General features: G+C 36.3%; 1 protein-coding gene across 4 annotated transcripts in view; it reads right to left on the bottom strand.

The window, feature by feature from the left end:
- The window catches only part of ACAP2 (ArfGAP with coiled-coil, ankyrin repeat and PH domains 2), a 178,488-nt gene that overhangs the window by 44,584 nt on the left and 107,194 nt on the right, over positions 1-26,710 (bottom strand). For all 4 annotated transcript variants that reach the window (XM_032171944.2, XM_032171943.2, XM_032171939.2 and 1 more), the window contains exons 5-10: positions 25,352-25,410; positions 22,513-22,696; positions 17,019-17,063; positions 12,992-13,087; positions 6,720-6,794; positions 216-328 (exon numbers count right to left, since the gene is read on the bottom strand). In XM_032171944.2, the coding sequence (XP_032027835.1) occupies positions 216-328; positions 6,720-6,794; positions 12,992-13,087; positions 17,019-17,063; positions 22,513-22,696; positions 25,352-25,410 (572 nt within the window). The remainder of the gene's footprint in view (positions 1-215; positions 329-6,719; positions 6,795-12,991; positions 13,088-17,018; positions 17,064-22,512; positions 22,697-25,351; positions 25,411-26,710) is intronic.

The following is a 26,710-nucleotide window of genomic DNA, read 5'->3' on the forward strand; positions in this document are numbered from 1 at the left end:
TATTTAATCCTTGCTTATTTTTAGAATTTAGAATTAATGATTTTATTCTTCACCTGCTTCTAAAGGGCATCTATCTTCAATAGACTGGGTTCAGGAAAGTTTCTATGGAATTTACAGAAGTTAAAGAATTATGAAGGAGAGAGTTGTCAAATCACAGAGAAAGTCAGAAAATCAAAACTATGTACAGATCAAGACTAATATTTGAAATATATTACCTGTTCCAAGTTTTGAAGGCATTGCTGGCTCGTTTGAACAGATATCCTTCCATAACTATGCCATTTGCAGCATCTACGTTATATTCTAACTTAGAATCATCACTGGAGAAATCCTAGACAAAATAACACATAAAGAAGTTCATATGACTTGACTAAGTTTCCCAGACAAGAAATGGATCCTAAGAAAAGAGTTCAAAAGGAAGAAAAGGTTTATATTAAGACAGCTACAACAATATTAATAAGAAAAATGAAGGGGGACTTAAATGATCAATAATGAAATGTTTCAATACATTAAAGTATTTGACTTTAGTGGATTATTTTATGCAATACTTATTGTGATGACCTAAGGACATATAATCATATATAGTGCAAAACAGAAAATAAATCAATATAAGCTGTATATACATTGTGATTAAAAGCACAAAATAATATGTATACAAATAAACAAGGGAAACAACTAAATACTACACAGGGTATGACATTTAAAATTCTTTGTTTTATCATAACTTTTTTTTTTTTTTTTTTTTTTTTTTTTGAGACAGAGTCTCACTCTGCCTGCCACCCAGCCTGGAGTGCAATGAAGTGATCTCAGCTCACTGCAACCTCTGCCTCCCGGGTTCAAGTGATTCTCCTGTCTCAGTCTCCCATGTAGCTGGAATTACGGACATAGGCCATCATGCCCAGCTAATTTTTGTATTTTTGTAGAGACAGGGTTTCACCATGTTGGCCGGGCTGGTCTTGAATTCCTGACCTCAGGTGATCTGTCTGCCTCAGCCTCCTAAAGTGTCGGGATTACAGGCATGGGCCACTGTGCCCAGCCTATCACAGTATTCTATGGTGATATGTGTTAACAATTTTTTAAAGTATATGATTATATTTAATTGGGATTTTTTTTTTTTTTGAGACAGAGTCTTGCTCTGTCACCCAGGCTGGAGTGCAGTGGTGCTATCTCGGCTCACTGCAAGCTCCGCCTCCCAGGTTCACGCCATTCTCCTGCCTCAGCCTCCCGAGTAGCTGGGACTACAGGTGCCTGCCACCACGCCCGGCTAATTTTTTGTATTTTTAGTACAGACGGGGTTTCACCGTGTTAGCCAGGATGGTTTCGATCTCCTGACCTCGTGATCTGCCCACCTCGGCTTCCCAAAGTGCTGGGATTACAGGGGTGAGCCACTGTGCCTGGCCTTAATTGGGATTATTTAAAGTTACCACTATTTTCTAAAGATATTACTACCATGGTAGTTCTTTTTTTTTTTGAGACAGAATCTCACTCTGTCACCCAGGCTGGAGTGCAGTGGCGCAATCTCAGCTCACTGCAACCTCTGCTTCCCGGTTCAAGTGATACTCCTGCCTCAGCCTCCTGAGTAGCTGGAACTACAGATGTTTGCCACCACGCCCAGCTAATTTTTGTATTTTTAGTAGGGACGGGATTTCACCATGTTAGCCAGGCTGGTCTCAAACTCCTGACTTCAAGTGATTCACCTGCCTCAGCCTCCCAAAGTGCAGGAATTACAGGTGTGAGCCATTGAGCCCAGGCATGGTAGTTTTTGAATCTGACAGTGTCTATGGCATTTTTTCCTAAAATAAAATTTAGTTTTCAAAGGAATCAGATCTTAGTCTACAGTTTGAAGTGGGCAAGTTGAACTCACTTTTTTATGAGTACTATGAAATCACTCATAGTCTTCTTCTAGCGTTCTAATTATCTAAATCTTCACCTGAATGCAATTTAAACTTTCAATTTTCTTCCAAACATTTATAAAGTTTGGATATCAGAAATTCAATATTTTAAATATTGCCTAACAAACTTCAAAGCATTTTGAACAAAACTCTAAGGCTGCTGTTTTCAGCAAATTTAAAACTCTAAAGCCAGTCCCATAACTTTTAAAATTCCTCCTGGACCAATAATTAAAATTAGAATTCCACCCTATTAAGGAGTAGTAAACGTCCTGTCTTGGGAAACATTTTGGCAGCATCTACTGAGATGCTGGGGCCCTGCACCGGAGGGAAGGCAGAGTGACAACCGTCTAAGGGCCCTCCAAATTTATGAGTGTACTAAGTCAGGAACAGGAAAAAAACTAAATTCAGAATTTCAATAGAGAAAAAAAAAATAACCTCTCCTGACACCTTTGAAACTTTAACCACGAAAAGACCTGATAATCCAAAATAATCAAATGAAGCAGAATCTGTAAACAAATTGCTACATTGCTTCCTACTTTTTCTTTGGGAGGGAAAAAAAAAATCAGGGAAACTTTAATGCCCTCATTTAAAATTTATTTGAGGCTATAATTAATTATACAGAGAGAATTAAGCAATAAATATAAATATAATTGACTTTGTTAACATTCTGAAGGTTTCATTTGTAACATCTGTAGTTTTTCATAACCTTGGTCAACTTAAAAGACTTCCTTGAAAGTGCAGGGCATTACAAGTGTTTCTCTAATTTTCAACTGTTCTTCTTGAGATAAATTGTCTTCAATTTAATTACTATTAATATCAACTAATATTTTGTAGTACTTAAAATGTGACAGATTTCATAACTTTAGCAATGAAATATGTTGGATGAAAGACATAGTGTTAGAATCTCCTTAAATACATTGATGACCTGACAAACTAGGAAGGAATACTCAAAGGCAAAAGACTGAGTGAAAACTGGAATTCAAAGAGGTAAGGAGAGCAAGGGCATCTGCCTATCAGGAGAACTTGAGTTTTGGTGTGAGGTCCAGGGACAGAATGCAAAACCAAGGCTGGTCAAAGGGGAATCTAATAGAAACTTTCCCTTTGAAACAGCAAACAAGACAAGAAAAACCATTATTACCACTTTCACTCAAGATCATGATGAAACTCCTAGCCAGCAAAATGACAAAAGAAAAAAAAGTAAAAGATTGGAAAGAAAGGAAAAAACTATCATTATTGGTAGATGATAAGACTTCATACACAGAACATCCAAAAGAATCGAGAGATAAATCAATATTAAAAGAGATTACTAGTTACAAAATCAATACAGAAAAATCAATTTTATCGCAGACAGAACAGTGGTAAAATAAATACATTTAAAAATAACATTCAGAATACAAGTATCTAGGAATAAATCTAACAAAAGATGTACAAGAAAAATCATAAAACTTTATGAAAGCCATTAAAGAAAACTTAAATAAATGGAGAATATACTAAGCCCATAGATTTGAAGATATAATAAAATAAAGATATTAATTTTGATTCATACAAAATTGAAGGAGTGAAGGTAGGAAGCTTTGCTATTAGATATCAAGAATTTGCTTGCCAGGAACAGAATGACAAACATTCATGTTCTCACTTATTTGTGGGATCTAAAAAATAAAACAACTGGACTCAGGGAGCTGGAGAGTAGAAGGATGGTTACCAGAGGCTGGGAGTGGTGGTGGGAACTGGGGGTGTCAGCAAGTAGGGATGGTTAATGGATACAAAAAAAAAACCAGAATGAATGAGACCTAGTATTTGATAGCACAACAGGGTGACTACAGTCAAAATCATTTAATTGTACATTTAAAAATAATTAAAAGAATACAATAGGATTGTTTGTAACACAAAGGATAAATGCTTGAGGGGATGGATACCCCGTTTTCCATGATGTGCTTATTATGCATTGCATGCCTGTATCAAAATATTTCATGTACCCCATAAATAATACCACCTACTATGTACTCACAAAAATTGAAAATGAAAAATAAAAAGAAAGAAAAAAAGTTTTAAAAGCATTTGATCAACAATTAGGCAACCTGGTAGGAAAATGAGACAAAGACTAATAGTTCACAAATAGGATATCCAAATGACCAATAAATATAAGATGCCCATTAGTCACTAAAGAAGTCACCCTAAAGCCAAAAATAATTAAGACAGCATAGTATTGACAGTTTAGACAAAAAGACAGTGAAACAGAATAGAGAAACTGAAATGGGCCTCACATATATGGAAATGTGATATATAACACAGGACATACCACAGAGCATTTGGGAAAGAGTAAACTTTTTAATAACTAGTCTGGATCAACTGACTACCAGTGGGAGAATTAAAGGAAACTAGATCTCTACCTCACACCACACACAAAAACCCAATTAAAGATCTAAAAACCAGGACTGTGGCTCACACCTGTAATCCAAGCACATTGGGAGGCCAAGGTGGATGGATCACCTGAGTTCAGGAGATCAAGACCATCCTGACCAACATGACGAAACCCCATCTCTACTAAATATACGAAAATTAGCTGGGGCATGGTGGCGTGCGACTGTAATCCCAGCTACTTGGGAGGCTGAGGCAGGAGAATCACTTAAACCCAGGAGGCGGAGGTTGCAGTGAGCAGAGATCGCGCCACCGCACTCCAGCCTGGGCGACAGGACCAAAATAAAATAAAATAAAATAAAAAATAAAGATCTAAAAAGCAAACCTATAATACAAGAGATATCTCTTCATGATCTTGAAATGGAAAGGATTTACTGAACAAGACACAAAAAGCATCAACCGTAAGACTGATAAAAATAAGCTATATGAAAATTAAAAACACATATGCCTCAAATATATTATAAATTCGATCAAACGTCAGGCAGCCTGGTGGAAAAATGAGAGAAAGATTAATAGACGTTTTACAAGTAAGATGTGCAAAAGACCAATAGATATAAGATAAGGTGCTTAAGCTCATTAGTCACTGAAGAAGTTAAAACTACAAGAAGATGTCTATATCTACTGATCAAATTGGCCAAAATCCAAAAGTCTCATAATATAATGAGCTGGCAAATAGGAACTCTCATATAGTGCTATCTGCTAAGACAGTATTTTGAAAAACAATGTAGCATTATCTACTTATGCTAAATGACCTGCTAATGCTAATACACCTTCTAACTCGGCAGTTTTACTCCTAGGTATAAATACATCAGAAATGTAAAATGGGTGCACATATCCACACATGAATGTTCAAAGCATCACTGTTTCTCCAATTGATCAAATTTTTGAAAAAATCTACATAACTACATGAGACATACTTTCCCTTAGTTTTTAGTGGACTGATTTTTTTTTTTTTTTTTTTTTTTTTTTTTTTTTTTTTACCTGTAATGCAGCCTTGTGTCAGCATTTAAGGGCAGAAAAGAGGTCAGTATTCATAATGAGCAAAAAATAGCATTATTTTCTTTAAAGGAAAACAGTTGAATATTATTTAAAATCAAATAAGTTATTCTTAGAGTTAATAATTTACCATTTTTGAAGCTTCAGTACAACACTGAACTGTGTTCACAATAGGAAAAGATATTAAAAGATGCATAGTGTTTATTAAGTAATTCAATTTAAGGAAATATTCGAATATTTCTACAAATACCATACCTCATTTTAATTAAAAACAATTGGTCCCAATTTTTAGCAATCTTTTTATGATCATGTCATTAAAACTCGTTACCCATCAACACATCATACTGTACACTCTAATTATGTAAAATTTTTATCTGTCAACTTAAAATAAAAAGTTACGCAAACAAAAGTTAATCTAACCGTAAACGAAACAAAATAAAACGTGGAGTTTGTCTCACCTGACACTAACTAGAAAGTAACTAACTTAAAGATGGTCTTGCAGAAATCTTTCCTTTAATTATTTTTCTTTGAGCATTAATAATCCATCATCAATTAAATTTTTCTTACTTTTATTATTGATTTTGTTTTCATCTTTTTCCACTGACATCTTCTATATCAGATCTAGTTTACTGGTATTTTAAATTCTAAATAAACCATAAAAAAGTTGATTTTACTGCTCAATACCAAGAAAACAGATTTCTTAAAGCAATGCCAGAAGTCATCCTGTGCATACTTATATTTCTATATTCAACACTCTCCTTTTATTTTCAGATAACTACACAAAAAGTACCACTGACTTTATAAGAAAGTTGAGTTGCAGGAATGTCACACTCAACTCTTTTAGCATGAAGAAATAAAAACTGGTTTAATATTTGAGTTTTCATTTTAAAAAATATTTTCAAAGTAAGTTTAGCCAGGCTTAGACAATTTAACAGGCAATGCAAGTGAAGTTTTAGCATCTCGTGACAGAGAGGAAAGGCTGCCTTGCAGTGACTGCAGTTGGAAAGTCTGTAAGACCAAACACGCATGTTGACACTAAGGTGCATCCACACTCCCTGGCCCGCAACACACACACGGACACACACTTTTACAGGGAGTTGGTGGTATCCTAAATGTAATTATGAATAGTGTTTTGAATTCTAACTAAAGGCCACTTTTAGCTTAGTTAAGGCCCTAAGAGATTCAAATTTTTATAAACTGGTTCAAGAAGCATAGCTTTCAAAGATCTGAAAAAATAACAAAATACATACCTTAAAATCTGAAGAACATTTTGCTCTTCAAAAACAGAAGAGGAATTTATCTGCACAATTATTAGAACAACTCAAAAGATTTGTTCCAATACAATGATACCTTGCATAAACCAACAAGCAAGCAATTGTATAAAGTGGAATTAATTTTTAATTTTTCCCGGGGTACCTTTTGTTGAATGGTGGAATGTTTTTGCTCCATTTCTCTTTTCTCCTTTGCTGCATCCACAACCAGTCGATCCAACTGTAAAAAGGGAAAAGAAAAAACTGCAGACTTAAAAAAAGTATGGATTATTTTTTCAAACCATATTCCAAATCATTTCACAGATAAATAAAAAATCACTCAATTTAAGCTTAATTAAAAAAATTTTGGCTAAACTTTGAAGTAGAAGTTCCTATTTTTTTCTGCTATCAAGTTCTCTTTGAGAAGATCCATATCTCCACTAGAAAAAAAAAATTTCCAAGAATAGTCATGATGCCATACATAAATGAGTGGAGGCCTTGTCACAGGTACCCCAGTGATACACGTTCAATCCTTGAATAACAAAAATGACTCTAGCTTAAGCTCCTGCTGACCCACTAAGCAAATTCTGGTAGTTAAAATCAAAGATACGAAGAAGACACTAGTGACTTCTTTCCCAAATAGCAAAAAGTAATGCAGCTAAACTAGTATTAACCAGCTAACCTAGCTCTCACAAATTCACTCTAACAGCTACTTCCAATCATTCAAGATGCTTCTTCAGGTTTTCAGGTTGGCTCCCTAATGTCATACTCAAATCTAAAAAGAAGAAAAAATAATTCACGAGATAAAAGAGAAAGCTAAAAATAATAATAATAAAAGAATAGTAATCATTCATAAGACCAAGGTAGGAAATCAGCAATTCTTAAGGCTCATTTTTAAAAGCTCAAAAAAACCAAATAAAACTATAAAACCCGGCCGGGCGCAGTGGCTCACGCGTGTAATCCCAGCACTTTGGGAGGCTAAGGTGGGCAGATCACGAGGTCAGGAGTTCGAGAACAGCGGGGCCAACATAGAGTAACCCCGTCTCTTCTAAAAATACAAAAAATTAGCTGGGCATGGTGGCAGGTGCCCTGTAATCCTACCTACTCAGGAGGCTGAGGCAGCAGAATCGCTTGGACCCACGAGGCAGGGGTTGCAGCGGGCCAAGATCATACCACTGCACACTAGCCAGGGTGGCAGTGCAAGTCTCCATCACCCCCCCACCAAAAAAAATATATCTATATATATACACATATACATATATACATATACATATATACACATATACATATATACATATACATATATACACATATACATATATACATATACATACATATATACATATATACATATATATATATATATATATATATAAAAACCCCATTTTTTTTTCTTGTTCCTTGGCATAGAAAGGATATCCATCATGAGGGAAGTATTTGATTTCCAGTAATATGTCATGAGAAATGCACTGGCTTCTTGAAATCCTATTTGCTAAACTAACAATAATTGCGTTATACATTATTAATTATGTGGGTTTCATTGTCTAGACTATGATGATGCCTTTCCAACTCTGAACCTCCATCACCTCTAAATGATTAACACATGTTCGATAAGTGAATAAATTAAAACATACATATCAGATCAGCAGGAATATGGAGAAAGATAAGCATTAAATGTCTGAACATTTTAAGTTATATCTTTTAAAAACTAAATTTTTAAAAAGTCTTTTTCAAAAAAACTATTTGATCCCTTATCACAAATGATGTTTTTTCTACAGAAGAATAATTCTAGTCACAGATAATATTACTGAATAGTAATAAAAGTAATAAAGATTAACTGAAAAAGTACCCACAATGAAACAGATCTATCACTATTATAAAGTACATGATATAGGTGGCAACTATGCTACTCTAGGATCTAATACACACATACCTTAGTGACATGTAGCATTGATTTAGTGGGTAATGCTGTACATGGTGTGCTAGAAAACTATATTCTCACAGAAGTTTCTTATGCGGAATGAGTGGACTAACCATCCTATGGGTTTTATGGCTCTGAGTGGCATATAAATATTATTCATTCATTCAGACTGAAATGCAGTACAAGGTAGCCCCCAAATTCAAAATATTTACAAATATGCACGCATATACTTTACATATGAATTCTGCAATGTAGGTGATGGTCTTCTGCCTGTCTAATTGGTAAGAAATGTCTCTTGAGGCTGGGCGTGGTGGCTCACGCCTGTAATCCCAGCACTTTGAGAGGCCAAGATGGGCGAATCACGAGGTCAGTAGATCGAGACCATCCTGGCTAACACGGTGAAACCCTGCCTCTACTAAAAAGACAAAAAAATTAGCCGGGCGTGGTGGCAGGCGCCTGTGGTCCCAGCTACTTGGGAGGCTAAGGCAGGAGAATGGCATGAACCCGGGAGGCCGAGCTTGTAGTGAGCAAAGATCATGCCACTGTACTCCGGCCTGGGCAACAGAGCGAGACTCCACCTCAAAAAAAAAGAAAAAAAAATGTCTCTTGCATCTCTAACCCCACTGCTATTATAGCAGAAAAGTGGGGACAATTCTCCCTCTCTGATGGGGAAAAAGAATAAAGAAAAAATATCTTTCATGATGGTTTGGGGGAAGGCATGAGTTGGGGAAATGTGAAGACTGGCAGAGTCTTATCTTCTAGACATTGGGAAACGTATCAGGAAGATAACTTGGAGCAGAGTAAAAAGGGTCCTGTGTTTGTGTTAGTACTGGACATTATCAATGTTAATAGGTTCCTATAACTAAGCAGGTATCCCTGGTCCTTCTGTGTTTTAAATCCCTTCCACTCCCACCAACCTCAGATACCATCACTTCTCTTTCTCCTTTTCAACTTCTCCCTCTTGAACTACCATCTGCTTTTAAGTTGGTGCAAACCATTCTACCTTAATAAAACCGCTAACCCATACTCTTTTTCCAGCTACCACATTCTTTCCCTCTTTCCTTCATAACACAACTTCTTTAAAATATTACCACCTTCTGTATTTGCCCATTTCATATTCATCTACCCACTGTAATTCAGCTTCTACTGCCTGGTTCCCCAGCTCCATGGAAACAGCATCTCTCACAGACCTAACAACTTTTTTCTGCTAAATCCAACAGGTATTTCTCAGTCCTAGGTTTACTTAACTTTCTAATAATTGAAGCTGGTAACCACTCCTTCCCTTTGAAACACTCTTCCTGGCCTACAATGCCAGTCTCCTGTTTTTCCACTTTCTCACTCATCTATGTCCTAACACAGCTTCTCTTACCTAGCCATCTCAAAATCTAGTCTTTCTTAGGTCCTTGCCCCAAGTCAGCTTCTCTTTTTACTCAATACCAGTGGACCTCAGCCTTAACTTACAAAATAAAAATCTTCATGTATGGTGTCTAGGCAACTAGATTTTTTTTTAAATAGCTCTATGATTCAGAGATACCTAACTCACCCCCCATCAACTCACCCACTTTTGTGGTTGCAATCAGCAACTATATGCTACTGATTCATTTAGTCTACCTCCCTCTTTTGAGCTCCACATGTATCCACTTAGACGTCTTATCCTCACAAATCAATATATTTAAGCATGAACTCATCATGCCCTTCCACCCTCGAACTGGCTGTATATTAACCCTCAAATCTAACCATTTCTATCTCTACTGCCATGACTTTAGTTTCAGATGCCATTATCTACTAATTATGAAAAGGATATTGTAATTTGCCACCTCCAACCCGGCCATCTTATCCACTAGGCACTATAGGCTCTGGGGCTTAGATGTTTTTCAAGGACCTGCAGACTTATTTGAGATCTAGAGAGGGGGTAAACCTATAAAACTAAAATGATTAAATGTTTTAAAAACACATAATTTTTTCAGCTGGTCAACTGCAATTCAACTCATACTGCTTTTATAAATTATACTGAATATAAGATGAGAGGACAATCTAATATTTGATAATATGTGAGGAATGTCTAAAACCTAGGAAGGTCTCTCCTTCCCCCTAAGTCTGGCTTACATGTCCTGTCTATATGTTCCTGCAACACTTTGACCCTTCCTTATATGGTGGAAAAGGCCAGCTGACCCTCAACGTCTATTTTTTCCTTCTTCCTTAACAATGGAACCCCTAAATTCTAGCAGGTCATGTGGCTACCTGGCATTAAGGTTAATTTCCCTTGCAGCTATTGTGACCCTGTGACTAAAGACTTGGCATTGGGATATATGTAGAAGTGATATGTACAATTTCTAGGAAATGTGCTTAAAGAGAGAAAACGTATCTTTCATTCTCCTTTCCTTCTTCCTATTAGCTGGAATTTGGGTATGATAGCTAAAGCCTGATTAGCCACTTTGAACCATGAGGTAGAATCAAAAAACATAAGCCTGCACTCCTGCTAACCAAGTGGCCACCATACCATGTCTTTGACTTTACATAAGAGAAATAAAACTCTTTTTTAAATTACTAGTATTCTCGGTTTTCTATTACTTGCAAACAAACCTCATCCCAACTGTTACACACACACAAGGTATTTAGCACAGAGATTAAGAGTGTGGTGACTTGTTGGCTTCTCCCAAGAGACTAAGTTCTGTAGAGGCAGAAAACAGAATACATGTAATCCACGGCATACACCCTTACATGTCTTTCCCCCCGTCTCAACACACACACACAAACCACAACTCACATATACTCTGGTCAGTAAATGCAATTCCCATTCCACTCTTACCTTTTTCCTTAAACTCAATTTTTCTTTTCCTTTTTTTTTGAGACAGAGTTTCCCTCGGTCACCCAGGCTGGAGTACAATGGCCCGATCTTGGCTCACTGAGAACTCCACCTCATGCCTCAGCCTCCCAAGTAGCTGAGATTACAGGCATATACCACTACGCCCGGCTAATTTTTATATTTTTAGTAGAGACGGGGTTTCCCCATGTTGGCCAGGCTGGTCTCAAACTCCTGGCCTCATGTAATCTGCATGCCTCAGCCTCCCAAAGTGCTGGGATTACAGGCATGAGCCACCGTGCCTGGCCTAAACTCTATTTTTCATCATCAATCCCCTCCTCTTGGAAACTAAACTGAGACATCTTGAGAAAGAAAATCACCTAAAAATCGACAGTGTTAAATAAAGAATGTTCGTCAATAAAAAAACAATGTCCCCCGAACAGATCTAATAAAATGTTATGATCAGATATGAAAAAATAATTTGAACATGACATTTTTATAAATATAAAATTTGTATGTATATGTATAGAACTATTACACATAGCCGCCAGGCACGGTGGCTCACGCCTGTAATCCTAGCACTTTGGGAGGCTGAGGCGGGCAGATCACGAGGTCAGGAGATCGAGACCATCCTGGCTAACACAGTGAAACCCGGTCTCTACTAAAAACACAAAAAATTAGCCGGGCATGGTGGCGGGCGCCTGTAGTCCCAGCTACTCGGGAGGCTGAGGCAGGAGAATGGCGTGAACCCGGGAGGTGGAGCTTGCAGTGGGCGGAGATCCAGCCACTGTACTCCAGCCTGGGTGACAGAGCGAGACTCTATCCCAAAAAAAAAAAAAAAAAGAACTATTACACATAGCCATAGATAGCCACATGTGACTGCATGAAATGAAAAAGTTCCCAAGAGCTCTATAATTTTAAGATTCTAAAATATTTTTATTCAAATAACAAGATACAAGTTTCTAGGACATAAAAAAGAGCTATAACTCAACTGAAATGCAAATTGGAACAATAACTCAATTATCCGAATGTACAAAATTTAAATATAAGTCCAGTTATGTAGACTGTAAAACAAACTTTTTGTTTTTAAATTCTCCTTTTCAATACCTTCACATACAAACTATACGGTTCTTTTTACCTTTGATTTCATTCTTTGGGTATACCCAAAACGCAAACATTTGGGTATTTAACCCATATATAAATCTGCTATAGCATCCAACTTCATTCTTCATTAAGTAAATAAAACATCAAGTCCTCCTTGATATGGTTTGACTGTCTCCCCACCCAAAATCTCATCTTGAATCATACTCCCCATAATCCTCACGTGTCAAGAGAGACCAGGTGGAGGGAACTGAGTCATGGAGGCGGTCTCCCCCATGCTGATACTCCTGATGGTGAGTGAGCTCTCACGAGATCTGACGGTTTTATAAGTGTTTGGTAGTTTCTCCTGCGTTCATTCTCCCCTCTGCTGCCTTGTGAAGAAGATGCCTTGCTTTCCCTTCGCCTTCTGCCATGACTGTAAGTTTCCTGAGGCTTCCCCAGCCATGCAGAACTGAGAGTCAATTAAACCTCTTTCCTTTCTAGATTATCCAGTCTGAGGCAGCTCTTTATAGCAGTGTGAGAACAGACTAATACACCTCCAATATGCTAAACTTCTTTAAAAATACAAACACCAGTGTATAAAACAGAATCAAGAAATATACTGCAACATTACCTGTGCACCAAGATCCTTCATGTAGGGTCCAAGTTCACTAAACAGATCATATCCTTGATGAAAGAAGGCCAAATGGGCATACATAAATGACAACATCTAATAGGGAAAAAAAGATGACCATTTTAAAATCTATTCCTAGATAGACATTCTGAAATATTTTTTATATATATATATACATATATATGTGTGTGTATATATATATGTATATATATATGTGTGTGTATATATATGTGTATATATATATGTATATGTGTGTGTATATATATATATATATATATATATACACACACACACACACACACACACATAAAACAGGGTCTTGCTCTGTCGCCCAGCCCTGGCATGCAGTGGCACGAACACGGTTCATTGCAACCTGGACCTCCCAGGCTCAGGTGATTCTCCCACTTCGGCCTCCTAAGTAGCTGGGACCACAGGCATGTGCCACTATGCTCAGCTAACTTTTTTATTTTTGTAGAGACAAAGTCTCGCCATGTTACCCAGGCTGATCTCGAACTCCTGGGTTCAAGCAATCCTCCCACTTCCGCCTCCAAAATTGCTGGGATTATAGGCGTGAGCCACTATGCCCAGCTCACCAAATCTATTTGAAAATTAAACTGAGTCATCTGTTTTAAAAGAGTATTTCAAAAATATTTTCAAATACAATGAAAATACATTTTATTTAAAAGAAATTTCCCAGTGGTTTAAAATTTTTAAAATGCTCAAAATTTTAGTTGTTTAGACTATATCTAGGTGATCAAAATGTATACAGCAGATTCAAATAATCCAATTTTCAATAACTCTACTATCTTCCTAGGTCCATTATAAAGTATTTATGTGCTCCTTCAACCAAACTCATTGACAAACCTTAAATTGCAAAAAAAGACAAAAAGATAAGAGAAATATAAAGTGCTCAAAATAAAACACAAACACTTTACAATCTACTAGAGCACAAGCACAACCTGAAGTAGGAGAACGCTGGTTTTTCTCTCAAGATATCAAAATAAAATGAGTCAACCGAATTTGCCAACATGGAAGTTTCTTTATAGTCCACAAACCTAAAAAGCTGACATTAATGGGCAGAGATTTGTCCAAGTTTTCCTATATTTTACCTATTTTAAAGAGAAAAATCACCCTTATTTTAATTAAGTTTTTACATGGAAGGAATTATATAATTAAATGAAAAATACTGAAAAAATATTCTAAACATCCATATTATTTTCAATAAGTGGCATCTGTTCAATTTTCTGAAGTCTAAAACAGGTCATTAAGTCCTTAATACTCAAAAATCCTCCAAAAAAAACTATTTTCAAAAAAAAAACCCATTAAAACACAGAGGCAAAAGGATAAAACTCAGAAGAGGAAAATTATTCTGGAATTAGGTAATAGTGATCATTGAACAAATTTGTGAATAAAAACCAATAAATTATTTTAAAAATTGATTAAAAATTTAAAAAGAGGGATGGGATTAATAGCTAGGACTACATAAAAATATAAAATATGCTTGTACATCAAAATGCAAAACGAGCATATTAAAAGACAAATGATAAACTAGGGAAAAACCCATGACAAAGAGTTAACAGTCTTAAGATGTAAGAGATGTTACAAATCAACATGAAAAAGATGAACACTCCAACAGAAAAAGAGACAAAAGACATATGAGGTACATAAGTGGCCAAAAAAACACGGAAAAATGTTCGAACTCATTTGTATTAACAAAATGCAAAACTGAATAATGACATCACGCTTTCTATCCAACAAACTAGGGGCAGCATGGGGGAAAAACTGGAATGCTCAGTGTTGGTAAAATGCAGAGAAATATCCATTTTCACACAATATTAGGGGAAATATTGTATAACCCTTGAAATTTGATAGTATTTTTCTAAAGCCTTAATCCTTTGACTATGTAATCTCTTGTTTATAAATAAATCTATCCTAAGAAAATAATAAGATTATTCATTAGAATGATGAGGACAATGCTATGTTTTAAGGTCAAAAACAAGGAAATTATTTGAATATTCATTAATAGGTGAAATTAATTTATGGTATATTCCTTCAAGGTCAGTAAACTATGACCTGCAAACTTTATTAGGGCTCACCACCTGTTTTTTGATAGTCCATGAGCTACGAATGGTTTTTACATCTTTAAATGATTTAAAGACAATGAAAATATATGAAATTTATGATATGTGAAAATTATATGAAATTCAAATTTCTGTGTTTATAAATAAAGTTTTATTGGAACACAGCCATGGCCATTCATTTACATACTGTCTTTCTCATTATAATAGCACAGTTGAATAATTCCAACAGAGACCATGAGGCCTGTAAAACTTATCATATTTACTACCTGGACTTTCACAAAAAACATGTGCCAACCCCTAGGATATTCAGGTGGTAGAATTCTACTTGGCCACAAAAGCCATCATTAAATAAAGGATATTTAATGAAATATAACTTTGCAGTGTATTAGTGAAAAAAGAAAGTTATAAAATAGTATGTAGGAATGATTCCCATTAGAAAATTAAATGTGATTTTAAAAGGCATATATTCAAGTTCATGTACACACACACACATGCACACACATGCACACACACAGAAAGAGAGAAAAAGATGAAGATGTATGCCAAGATATTAATAGTGGCTTCCCCTTGGTAGCAGAATTTCTCAGTAGTTTTTATTTTTCTTCATACGCATTCTAATTTTCTACAATTAATATACATTACTGTCAATCCCGAAAACAAGTGGGGTATAAATACTATCTTTTAGAAAACAGGAAGTACAATGTGTTTACCTGATAAGATATAGCACAAATATATAAATAAAATTTAGAAAAAACTAGGTGGGGACAAGAATCTAAGGCAACTTAAGTATAGCCTTTTTGGGGAAAAAGTAAGTCAGTAAGTAATTCGGAGTTGAGAGATTATTACTAAGGTTATCAAAATATAAAGAGTGCTATGCCATATCACATCATGCCCTGCCCACTTCTTCGTTAGCTTTTTTTTTTTTTTTTTTTTTTGAGACAGAGTTTCACTCTTGTCACCTAGGCTGGAGTGCAATGGCACGATTTTGGCTCACTGCAACCTCTGCCTCCCGGATTCAAGCAATTCCCCTGCCTCAGCCTCCCGAAGTAGCTGAGATTACAGGCGCCCGCCACCACACCCAGCTAATTTTTTTGTATTTTTGAGATGGGGTTTCACCATGTTGGCCAGGCTGGTCTTGAACCCCTGACCTCAGGTGATCCACCCGCCTCAGCCTCCCAAAGTGCTGGGATTACAGGCGTGAGCCACCACACCTGGCCTTCATTAGCTTTAAGACAAAAAAATAGGGCTCCCCATCGCAAAAAAAAAAAAAAATCATTGTCACGTGGGTGAAGAGGCTCAAGGAAAAAAGTGATCCCCAAATTTCATCCCACTGGTTTTGTAACTGCATACCAAAGAACAAACCAAAAGACTGACCCACCATCAACTTTAAGGGAAAAATTCTCCAAATGATACTATTCACATAAATCCTCAATCTCAAATATTTTTAAAGTCCAAATAATGCCAAAAATTATAGAGAAAAATGTAAATATGTTGAAAGAGGTTGGGCAAAAAAATTTTAAAGCAAAACAAGTAAGAAAAAATTCAAAACCTAAGTGGAACAGTTTTTTATGTTCATAACTTTCAAAACAAATTCTGGAATATTCTCACAGGTTTTTACACCAAACATTTTCAGTTATTCACCAAATGGTACTGGGCATCGAGTGTATGTAAAGCAACATATGAGGATAAAAGAAAACAAAAACATAACAGTACAGAGTCTACCTTAATGGACCTCACAGTGCATCAACAGATGAGACACACAAACAACTATAACATGAAGGAGACAAAAAGAAGTCCAGTGCCACATAAGAAACACAAATGTAGATCAAAAAGAAGAGTAATTATAAACCCTATCATGTATATAGCAGATGATCTTTCAATACCTAAATACGTACATTTAGTTTCATATTAAAATATTTAAGACATCATTTCAATTAATATCTTACTGATTTTAGGATTTCTGATCTCCTTTTTGATTGAAGAACATTAATCTGAGGGAAAACACACATGGTTAATCACCCATGCATTATTTTAAAGCTAATCCATAATGCAATATTGTAAAACTTATTTTAATGGTTTAATACTTTTCCAAAAAGCAAATAAAAACAAAGCTCAAGCTTTTTCATCCTTCAACTATCCTTTTGCAAAACACAGTTAAGACAAACATTCCAGTGAAATTCTCATACATTTCTGAGCTAAAAGAAAAACTGGTTATTTAAACGATATTAGAGTGATGGAACTATTTTGACATCTGAAGCTCTGGGAATTCCATCTTTTTCCCACCCTCTTTACCTAATTGCTCATCAAAGTTTCATATACAACCTCAATGCAAATTCTCATCACTTTACCACTATCACCATCATGTCTTTTCAAGACTGCTGCAATAAGCTATGAATTTGTCTCTTCTCTGCTTCCATCTGCTTCCATTCTTGACTTCCTATAATCCATTATACACACAGCAACCAGTCTCATCTTTTTTTTTTTTTTTTTTTGAGTTGGAGTTTTGCTCTTATTGCCCAGGCTGGAGTGCAATGGCGTGATCTCAGCTCACTGCAACCTCTGCCTTCTGGGTTCAAGCAATTCTCCTGCCTCAGCCTCCCGAGTAGCTGGGACTACCAGCATGCGCCACCAGGCTCGGCTAAATTTTTGTATTTAGTAGACACCAGGTTTCTCCATGTTGGTCGGGCTGGTCTTAACTCCTGACCTCCTGACCTCCTGACCTCAGGTGATCCACCCACATTGGCCTCCCAAAGTGCTGGAACTGCAGACGTAAGCCACCGCAATGGGCCCATCTTAAAAAATTATAAATAAGATCATGTTACCTCTACCTTAACACCCTCCAACTTCCTACCATGGCTGGCAAGGCCCACTGTGATGTGGCCCCTACTGACCTTACTTCTTCAACCTAGTTTTCTATTACTTTCCCCGTCTGTACTCCAGCCTCAGCCTGGGACCACTTCCACCTCAATGCCTTTGTACTGGCTGTTCTGTCTACATGTTATGATGTTCTGCCCAGGTGGGTATCAGGCTATCTCATACCAATCAGGTCTCTACTTAAATACCGTCTCCTCACAAAGGTCTGCGGTAGCTTCTTATGCACTGTCTAGTACATCAACCCTATTTATTTTACTCAGAACATTTATAACTACCTTATATTTTCTGATTTGTGTCTTCTCCCTAACCAAAGTGTAAATTCTAGTGAGACCAGGGTCTTTGCCTTATTCCCAGCTGTAGTGGCACACACTAAGCACTCAATAAGTATTTCTTAAATAAATTAACAGGTTTTGTTTTTAGAAACAGAATCTCACTCTGTTGTCCACTCTGGCCAGAGTGCAGTGGCATGATCAGATCTCACTGCAGCCTCGAACTCCTGGGCACGCAATCCTCCTGCCTTAGCCCTCAGCAGTTCTCCCATCTCAGCTTCTCAAGTAGCTGGGACTACAGGTGCACACCACCAAACCTGGCTCATTTTTCTTACTTTTTGTAGAGATAGGTTCTCACTGTGTTGCACAGTCTGGTCTCAAACTCCACGCTTCAAGCAATCCTCCTGCCTTGGCCTCCCAAAGCGCTGGGATTACAGGAATGAGCCCCTTCACCCGGCCAGATTTTAAGTAAATGTTTTAATTAGACTAAATTTACTGAAAGATCAATAAATTAAAAGATTTGCCTTTTAGGGGATCTCTCCCAACTCCAGAAATTCACAACAAACATTTTATTTTTGTCTGTTATTATCTATCAGCTTAATGAAATGTTTAAAAAAAGAATCATTCACTCTTTGCCAATACTGTCAAAAGATTATACAATATCTTTTTAATATGTCCTTCCCACTGAATTCTGTATTTTATCAAATAATTTTAAAGCACTACATAAAAAAAAAACAGAACAAGAAAAATCTAAGTAACTTTACTTAACCATAAGACTAGTTTCTGGCTGAGTGAGGTGGCTCATGCCTGTAATCCTTGCACTTTGGGAGGCTGAGGTGGGCAGATCGCTTGAGATCAGGAGTTTGAGATCAGCCTGGCCAACATGTTGAAACCCCGCCTCTACTAAAAATACAAAAATTAGCCAGGCGTGGTGGTGGGCGCCTGTAATCCCAGCTACTCGAGAGGCTGAGGCAGGAGAATCACTTAAACCCTGAAGGTGGAGGTTGCAGTGAGCTGGGATCGCACCACTGCACTCCAGCCTAGGCAACAGAGCAAGACTCCTTCTCAAAAAAACAAAAACAACAACAGAAACAAAAGACTAGTTTCTTCTGCATGTATTTCAAAGCCTATTCCGTTTAGAGAACTATAATATTCACTTTCAAATGCTCTAAGTAAAGAAGAAGCTGCAAATAGCCTACTACCCAAACACTGAATAATGTTAAAATGCCTGTTTTATATGTCCTTTTTTCTATTTGAAAAAATTAAGTGCTATATAAAATTTTTAAATTTAAATGTTATATATAAAAATAAAATGCTATATAAAATAGGATTTTTATATTATATAATATTTAAATTATATAGCATTTAAATTATTGGAGGAAAAAAGTAAACTCAAATATTTAGAGTAGTTAAGCAAGACAAACTTTATACATTTGATATCTATTACTTACTATTCTCTAAAGTAGACATAAATGAAATAAAGGCCATAAAATGATACAATAGTTCCCATCAGAAAAATCAAACTAATAGTTATTTGTTGGGGGTGTTGGGCATGAGGAGGCAGTGTGAGGATTCCTAACTTACATATGGACACCCAAGAAAATAATGTGTAAGTTTAAAAATAATGAAAATTTTAGCTAATCCTCCCAGTATAAAATTTGTAACATTAAGCCATTCGCTCTCTCAAAAAACATTTACTACATATCTATTTTCTAACCACTGGACTAGAGGCTAGGGTTACAATCTAGAAACAGAACAAACAAATAAATACATATTTACAATAAACATGTAAGTAGTCTAACTGCAATGTGTACGAAAATACGGCAACACAGAGAAGGCAGAGGCAAAAATTATGCCTTCTGGCCTGGAGAAGTCTGAGTAACCTGGATCACAAAACAGAGAGTGAATTAGTGACAGGGCAGGTAAAAGCAATGCAAGGCAGACCAATTTCATGAGAAGACCTTAATACTCCAGACAATAAACAGTAAGACTTAGGGCTGCAGCAAAGGTGAAGAAAGAACCAATTTAAGAAGTACACAGGAGGAATCTTCAAGACGTTTTGGCAACGAGATATACTGGCTTACAAGGAGGAGAATATCTGATATAATTCTCTCATTTCAAACTTCTATGAGAGTAAAAAAGTGACACCATTCAATTAGATAAGGGCAAAAGGGAAAGAGAAGCCATTTTGGAAGATAAGAGATTTCAGTTTTGAACACAATGAGAACAAAGTACCCCTGGGAAAAAAACATTTGGTCACCTACCTATAATAACAGGTAGTGATTCATGCAAAGGGGCATGATGAGACTGACAGAAAACAATAAAGTGAGAAAAGAAAAGAATAAAACCAAAGATAGAACCCTAAAAAGGAGAGTGAAAAGGCAGACAAAGGAGTGAAGCCCAAGACAGAACTGGAAAAGAAACAGAAGTTGGGAGGAAGACCTAAAGGCAGTTTCAGATAAATCAAGATAAAAGAATGTTTCAAGAAGGAGAGTGTGGTCCACCACTGCAATAAAACAGAATAGTCAAGTTGGTTAAAAACTGAAATATGTCTAGTGAATAACCTCTGCATGAGCCACTTCAGTGTGTTAGGCAGGGTGAGTACTCACACTATAGCAGAAAATGGTGTAATGTGAGGTAGGTAACAGGACCCAGGAAACAGACTACTCCAGTCTAGTATCCTTTCCTCCAAAAGTACAGTCTATTCATTTCAAAAATTTAACTTCCCACTTACCAAACAGGAACTTAGTAGAGAAAAAAAACTTAAAATTAATTTTCTATTGTTTTGCCAAGTTACCTAAGTAATTTTTAATCACTAATTTCTGTTTGGTTACTTCTAGTTTTTCTTAAGAAATATTCTGTGATCATTGCAAAGTAAGCAATCTCTGAGGACAACCACTATTGTTTTGTAAAAGCAGATTTATATAAGGTAATTCCCTAAGCATTAAAGTTTTTTTTAGGCTTTAAATTCCATGATATACAGAAACATGCAATGTAATATGCCTTCATTTCTCATGTCTCAAATACCTTTGGAGATCTATCACATTCAAACTAGTTTGAATTATAAATTAGACTGGAAGATCACCAACACCAAGCAACTTACTAAATACAGATTTCTAGTTTTTGGTTTTTGTTTGTTTTGTGTGGGTTTTTTTGGTTTTTTTTTTTTTGAGACGGAGTCTCGCTCTGTCGCCCAGGCTGGAGTGCAGTGGCGCAATCTCGGCTCACTGCAAGCTCCGCCTGCTGGGTTCACGCCATTTTCCTGCCTCAGCCTCCCGAGTAGCTGGGACTACAGGCGCCCGCCACCATGCCTGGCTAATTTTTTGTATTTTTAGTAGAGACGGGGTTTCACCGTGTTAGCCAAGATGGTCTCGATCTCCTGACTTGTGATCCACCTGTCTCGGCCTCCCAAAGTGCTGGGATGACAGGCGTGAGCCACCGCACCTGGCCCAGATTTCTAGTTTTTAAAAGCAGCACCTAAAGCAAAAATATGGTAACACTACTTCTAGAAAGATTTTTCATTTGGCAATATGGTGAACCTTAGTACCTCTAAGAACCTAATCTAAAGAAATAAGAAGTATAAAGATGTTATTATCACTCACGATTATTGAAAATTATATTTTCCCTATTGTCAGTAAAAACTTGAACACCACAAATGTCTTTTACAGCAACTTAGAAGGAACTAGGGCCCCTTATCCTAAAGGAAGTAACACAGAAACGTAAAAACAAGTGCCGTGTGTTGTCACCTATAAGTAGGAGCTAAGTTATAGATTCTCAGGGGCATACAGAGTGGTATAATGTACACTGGAGACTTGGAAAGGGGGGAAGGTGGGAGGGAGGTGAGGGATGAAAAATTTCCTATTGGGTACAATGTATACTACTGGAGTGACAGATAAAATAAAAGCCCACACTTCACCACTATGCAATTCATCACGTGACCAAAAACCCACTTGTACCCCTAAACTTATTGAAATAATAAAATGGTATAATAAAAGATAATTAAATTGACATAACAACTCCAGAGAATAAAATACAGCAACTAAAGATGCTTTTTAACATTTTTAAATGGGGAATATAATGTTAAGAGAAAAGAGGCAGAACTCAGAATCAAAGGAATACATCTCCATACACACGTAGGTACACTAATAGCTACACAGATGGAAATTTTCCACCTGAGATTATGTTTTAACTTTAAGCTCAGAGTAAAAGTATTTATTCTTCTTAGGGCAATCACTCAAAAGCAACAACCTGTTTAGTAAGCACTGTCTGAAAACATACACAGCAAGAAACTATATACCTGAAGCACATAATCGAGGGCTATGTGTCGAAAACATTTTCTTGTTGCTGTCAGAATGTTGGTGGCTTCTTCAACTTCATGTTGTTTGTTTCTTTGTACTTGGGCATTTTTTACTAACGCATTTTCTTTTTCTTCACTGACTTTTTCGAATTGCTTCTTGGCATCTTTGAATTTTCTAAGATCTCTAAAAAAAGAAAAACTTAGTGAAACTTTTATAACTTGCTTCATTAAAAAACTTTAGCAGGCTGGGTGCGGTGGCTCACACCTGTAATCCCAGCACCTTGGGAGGCCTAGGTGGGTGGATCATGATGTCAAGAGATCGAGACCACCCTGGCCAACATGGTGAAACCCCGTCTCTACTAAAAATACAAAAAAATTAGCTGGGCATGGTGGCATGTGCCTGTAGTTCCAGTTACTCAGGAGGCTGAGGCAGGACAATCACTTGAACACGAGAGGTGGAGGCTGCAGTGACTTGAGATCACGCCACTACACTCTAGCCTGGCGACAGAGCAAGACTCCGTCTCAAAAAAAAAAAAAAAAAAAAAAAAAACTTCAGCAAAGTAACATTTAGAATTGAATTCCTATGTTCCTCCATTTTTTGTTTCACCTCACATTGAAACACATTCACTCTTCAAACTAAAATATGTATTGTTTCTCAATTTTGTATAAATCCTGATAAAGTCAGCTAAAATTTCATTATTTAAAGCTACATAACTTGAGATGACAATAAATTATCAAATTAACATTACAGAAACATAAAGGAAAAGTTAATTGTTTTTCCAAAGACAAATTCAGGGACATGTACCATTATTTAACCGAATGATTTTTAAACGGTAGTATACATAAGAATCACTATAGGGCACTTGTTAAAAATGCAAATTCCAGAGCCCTTTCTGAGAGATTATAATTCTTTAGCCCTCAGGAAAAATCCCAGAAATCTGAGGAGTTTATTTTTAAGACACACCCTTGTTTTACTACTATGGGTGGTCTACAGACCACACTCTAAGAAACAACATTCATTTCTCTTGCTGCGGCATGATCATAGCTCCCTACAGCCTTAAAGTCCTGGGCTCAAGCGACCCTCACACCTCAAGCCTTTCAAGCAGCTGGGACTATAGGCACATGCCACCACACAAGGCTAATTTTTATTTTTTATTTCTGTGGTCTCACATTATTGCCCAGGCTGGAACACATCAATTTCTGAAAGAATCGTTACATCAGCAAAGAATAACAGTATCCGTTTTAATAGTCTGAAAATCTGAAACATTTGGTTCATTAATGATCTTAGTCACATAACATCCCTTTGCTTTTATTTTTCTACTAGGGAGCTAGGTAAAATAACTTGAAGACAAATGATTTTATAAAAATCATAATAAAGTATACGTAAGAAAGACATTCAACTCTTTGAAAGATGCCATAAACTGTTATGTGTGCATTCTGTGAAGACATTCTGAGTGTTAATCTATCGCGAAGTAATTTATAAAGAATCTGGTTGGGCGCACTGGCTCATGCCTGTAATCCCAGTGCTTTGGGAGGTTAAGGTAAGAAAACTGCTTTGAGGCCAGAAGTTTGAGACTAGCCTCAGCAACATAGTGAGACCTGCCTCTACAAATAATAAAAAATAAAAGATAAATTAGCCAGAAGTGGTGGTCCACGCCTGTAGTCCTAACTACTCAGGAGGCTGAGGTGGGAGGATCACTTCTGCCCAGGAGTTGGAGGTTACAGTGAGTTATGATCAAGCCACTGTACTCCAGCCTGGGTAACAGAGTCAGACCCTGTCTTTATATTTAAAAAAGAAAAGAAAAGAACTGTAATACATAACCTCCAGAACAACAAATTCTAACCTATTAAAACAGTGTACTATCTTAATGAGATCTAACACCACTGTACAGCTCTATTATAATAAACTTTAATTTTATATATTCCCAGCCAGGAATCAAGAGAAAAAACTGTATTATTAATGTGAAAAAGAAAAACTTTCCTAATATGGAAATTTCTGATTTTTAAAATTTCTAGTTCTATTTTATTTCACAAAGAAAATGTGATGAATGTGACACAAAATACTCATGAGTAACAAAAATCATGTACTTTTTTTTTTTTTTTGAGACAGTTTTTTTGCAACAGAGTTTCACTCTTGTTGCCCAGGCTGGAGTGCAATGGTGCGATCTCAGCTCACTGCAACCTCCACTTCCCGGGTTCAAGCGATTCTCCTGCCTCAGTCTCCCGAGTAGCTGGGATTATAGGCATGCACCACCCCGCCCAGCTAATTTTGTATTTTTAGTAGAGACGAGGTTTCTCCATCTTGGCCAGGCTGGTCTCAAACTCCCAACCTCAGGTGATCTGCCTGCCACGGCCTCCAAAACTGCTGGGATTCCAGGCGTGAGCCACTGCGCCCCGGCCCAAAACTCGTGTACTTTCATGGCTCATTCTCATATATTCCATTATCTTCTCTTCAAAGAAAATACCACATTGAAATAATGGAAAACATAGTTTCAACTACAATAACTAATAGTATTTCAACCACTTTTGGGGTTTGTTTTGATGGTAAAAGAACAATTGGATTATTTACATTAAAAATATTTTTTAAACCTATAGCTACGTATCCTAGCCAAGTATCTTCCAGAACACGTATTTGTGGAATAAGTGATTCACTGAAAGACATCAAGTCTGATTTACTTATAGAGTAATTCAGAAAGAAATGCAGCATACATTTCACAAAGCAAACAAAACGCCAATATTTTTAATAATTCATGGTATATAACTTCTTCCAAAAGATAGCAATTCTCAGATTGATCATTAACTAGTTAATTTTCTTTCCTCTTCACTGCAATTGACTTACTCTTTAACAAAGTTCTGAAGCTGTGCCTTAATTGATCTCTGAGTTTGGTCAAACAGGATCTAAAAAATAAAATGTAATATTAAATGATTAGAAAAGTAAACAAAATAATTTTCTTATCGTGCTATAAATACCACATCCCTTCATCAATTCTCCAATTCTAATACCGTCTATATCTCTTCTTGAAGACTACAAAAGAAATAACCATTTAAAAATAGAACCCAAAACAGATTAAGCCAATTTCATCTCTCAGAAATAAAATTACTTCTATTTACAGAGGAAAACAAATCTGCTTTAATATTTAAATAGAATGTTCAAACAGTGGAGCAACATAGTTCCTTAATTCTAATTCAGGCTTTGGAAGACAACCTAAAACAGTAATACAAATTCCACTCCATACATTACAGAAAATATTTACTCCAATATATCACAGCATAGCAAATGACAACAGCTCCAGAAACGCCATATACCTTAGTTGAGGTAGAGGTTACTCATTGGGGAAGACTTGGGGACTTAAACGAATATTTTAAATTCAAGTAAACATTATATCATCCTTTAGGTTAAATAACTGCTAACAGTAGAGACAAGAGTAAAATTTTATTCCTCCAGATAGTATTTTGCCCAACTTAAATGATGCCACATATTTAACACAGATGGCTCTGTGTATGATAAACATCAAAATGCTTATCGTGGGGATTCCACCTTTAATAACTTACAGATATACTTCATTCAGAGTTTGAAATAAAGTTACATGAGCAGGCAGAAAGATCAATATCCAAAAGAAAATCCTCCATTCTTCTACTAATTAAAAACAATACCACAATTTCATTATCTCTGAAGCTCTGTCTTCCGTTTTCTCCTGAATACCACATACACACATTCCCCAGGAATCTGGACTTTTCAAAATCTGTCAGTTTACTTCCAGAGAGAAATTAAATTTTGTCTGTATTATGTTAAACTCAAAGTACTAAACCCAAAGTAAGCAGAAGAAAGAAAATGATAAAGATCAGAGTAGAAGTCAACTAAACAGAAAATAGAAAGTTAATAGAGAAAAATCAAAGAATCACAAAATTTGGTTCTTAGAGAATATTATAAAATCGATAAACCTCTAACCACAGAGATAAGATGCAAATTTCAAACATTAAGAAGGAGAGACACATCTTTATCATTGTATATATATTAAAAAGATAATCTGTGAAGCTAAGAAACAACTGTAGGCCTGCAAATTTAACAGATGGACACATTTTGTGAAAGACAAAAACTATCAAGCCTCAATCAAGAAGAAACTGATACCCTGAACAGAGTTTAAAAGACAGAGTCTATATTAAAACCTTCCATATCATATAAAGTTAAAATTACATG

The sequence above is a fragment of the Hylobates moloch genome, unplaced genomic scaffold, assembly GCF_009828535.3.
Source record: "Hylobates moloch isolate HMO894 unplaced genomic scaffold, HMol_V3 SCAFFOLD_13, whole genome shotgun sequence".
In the NCBI taxonomy this organism is placed as follows: domain Eukaryota; kingdom Metazoa; phylum Chordata; class Mammalia; order Primates; family Hylobatidae; genus Hylobates; species Hylobates moloch.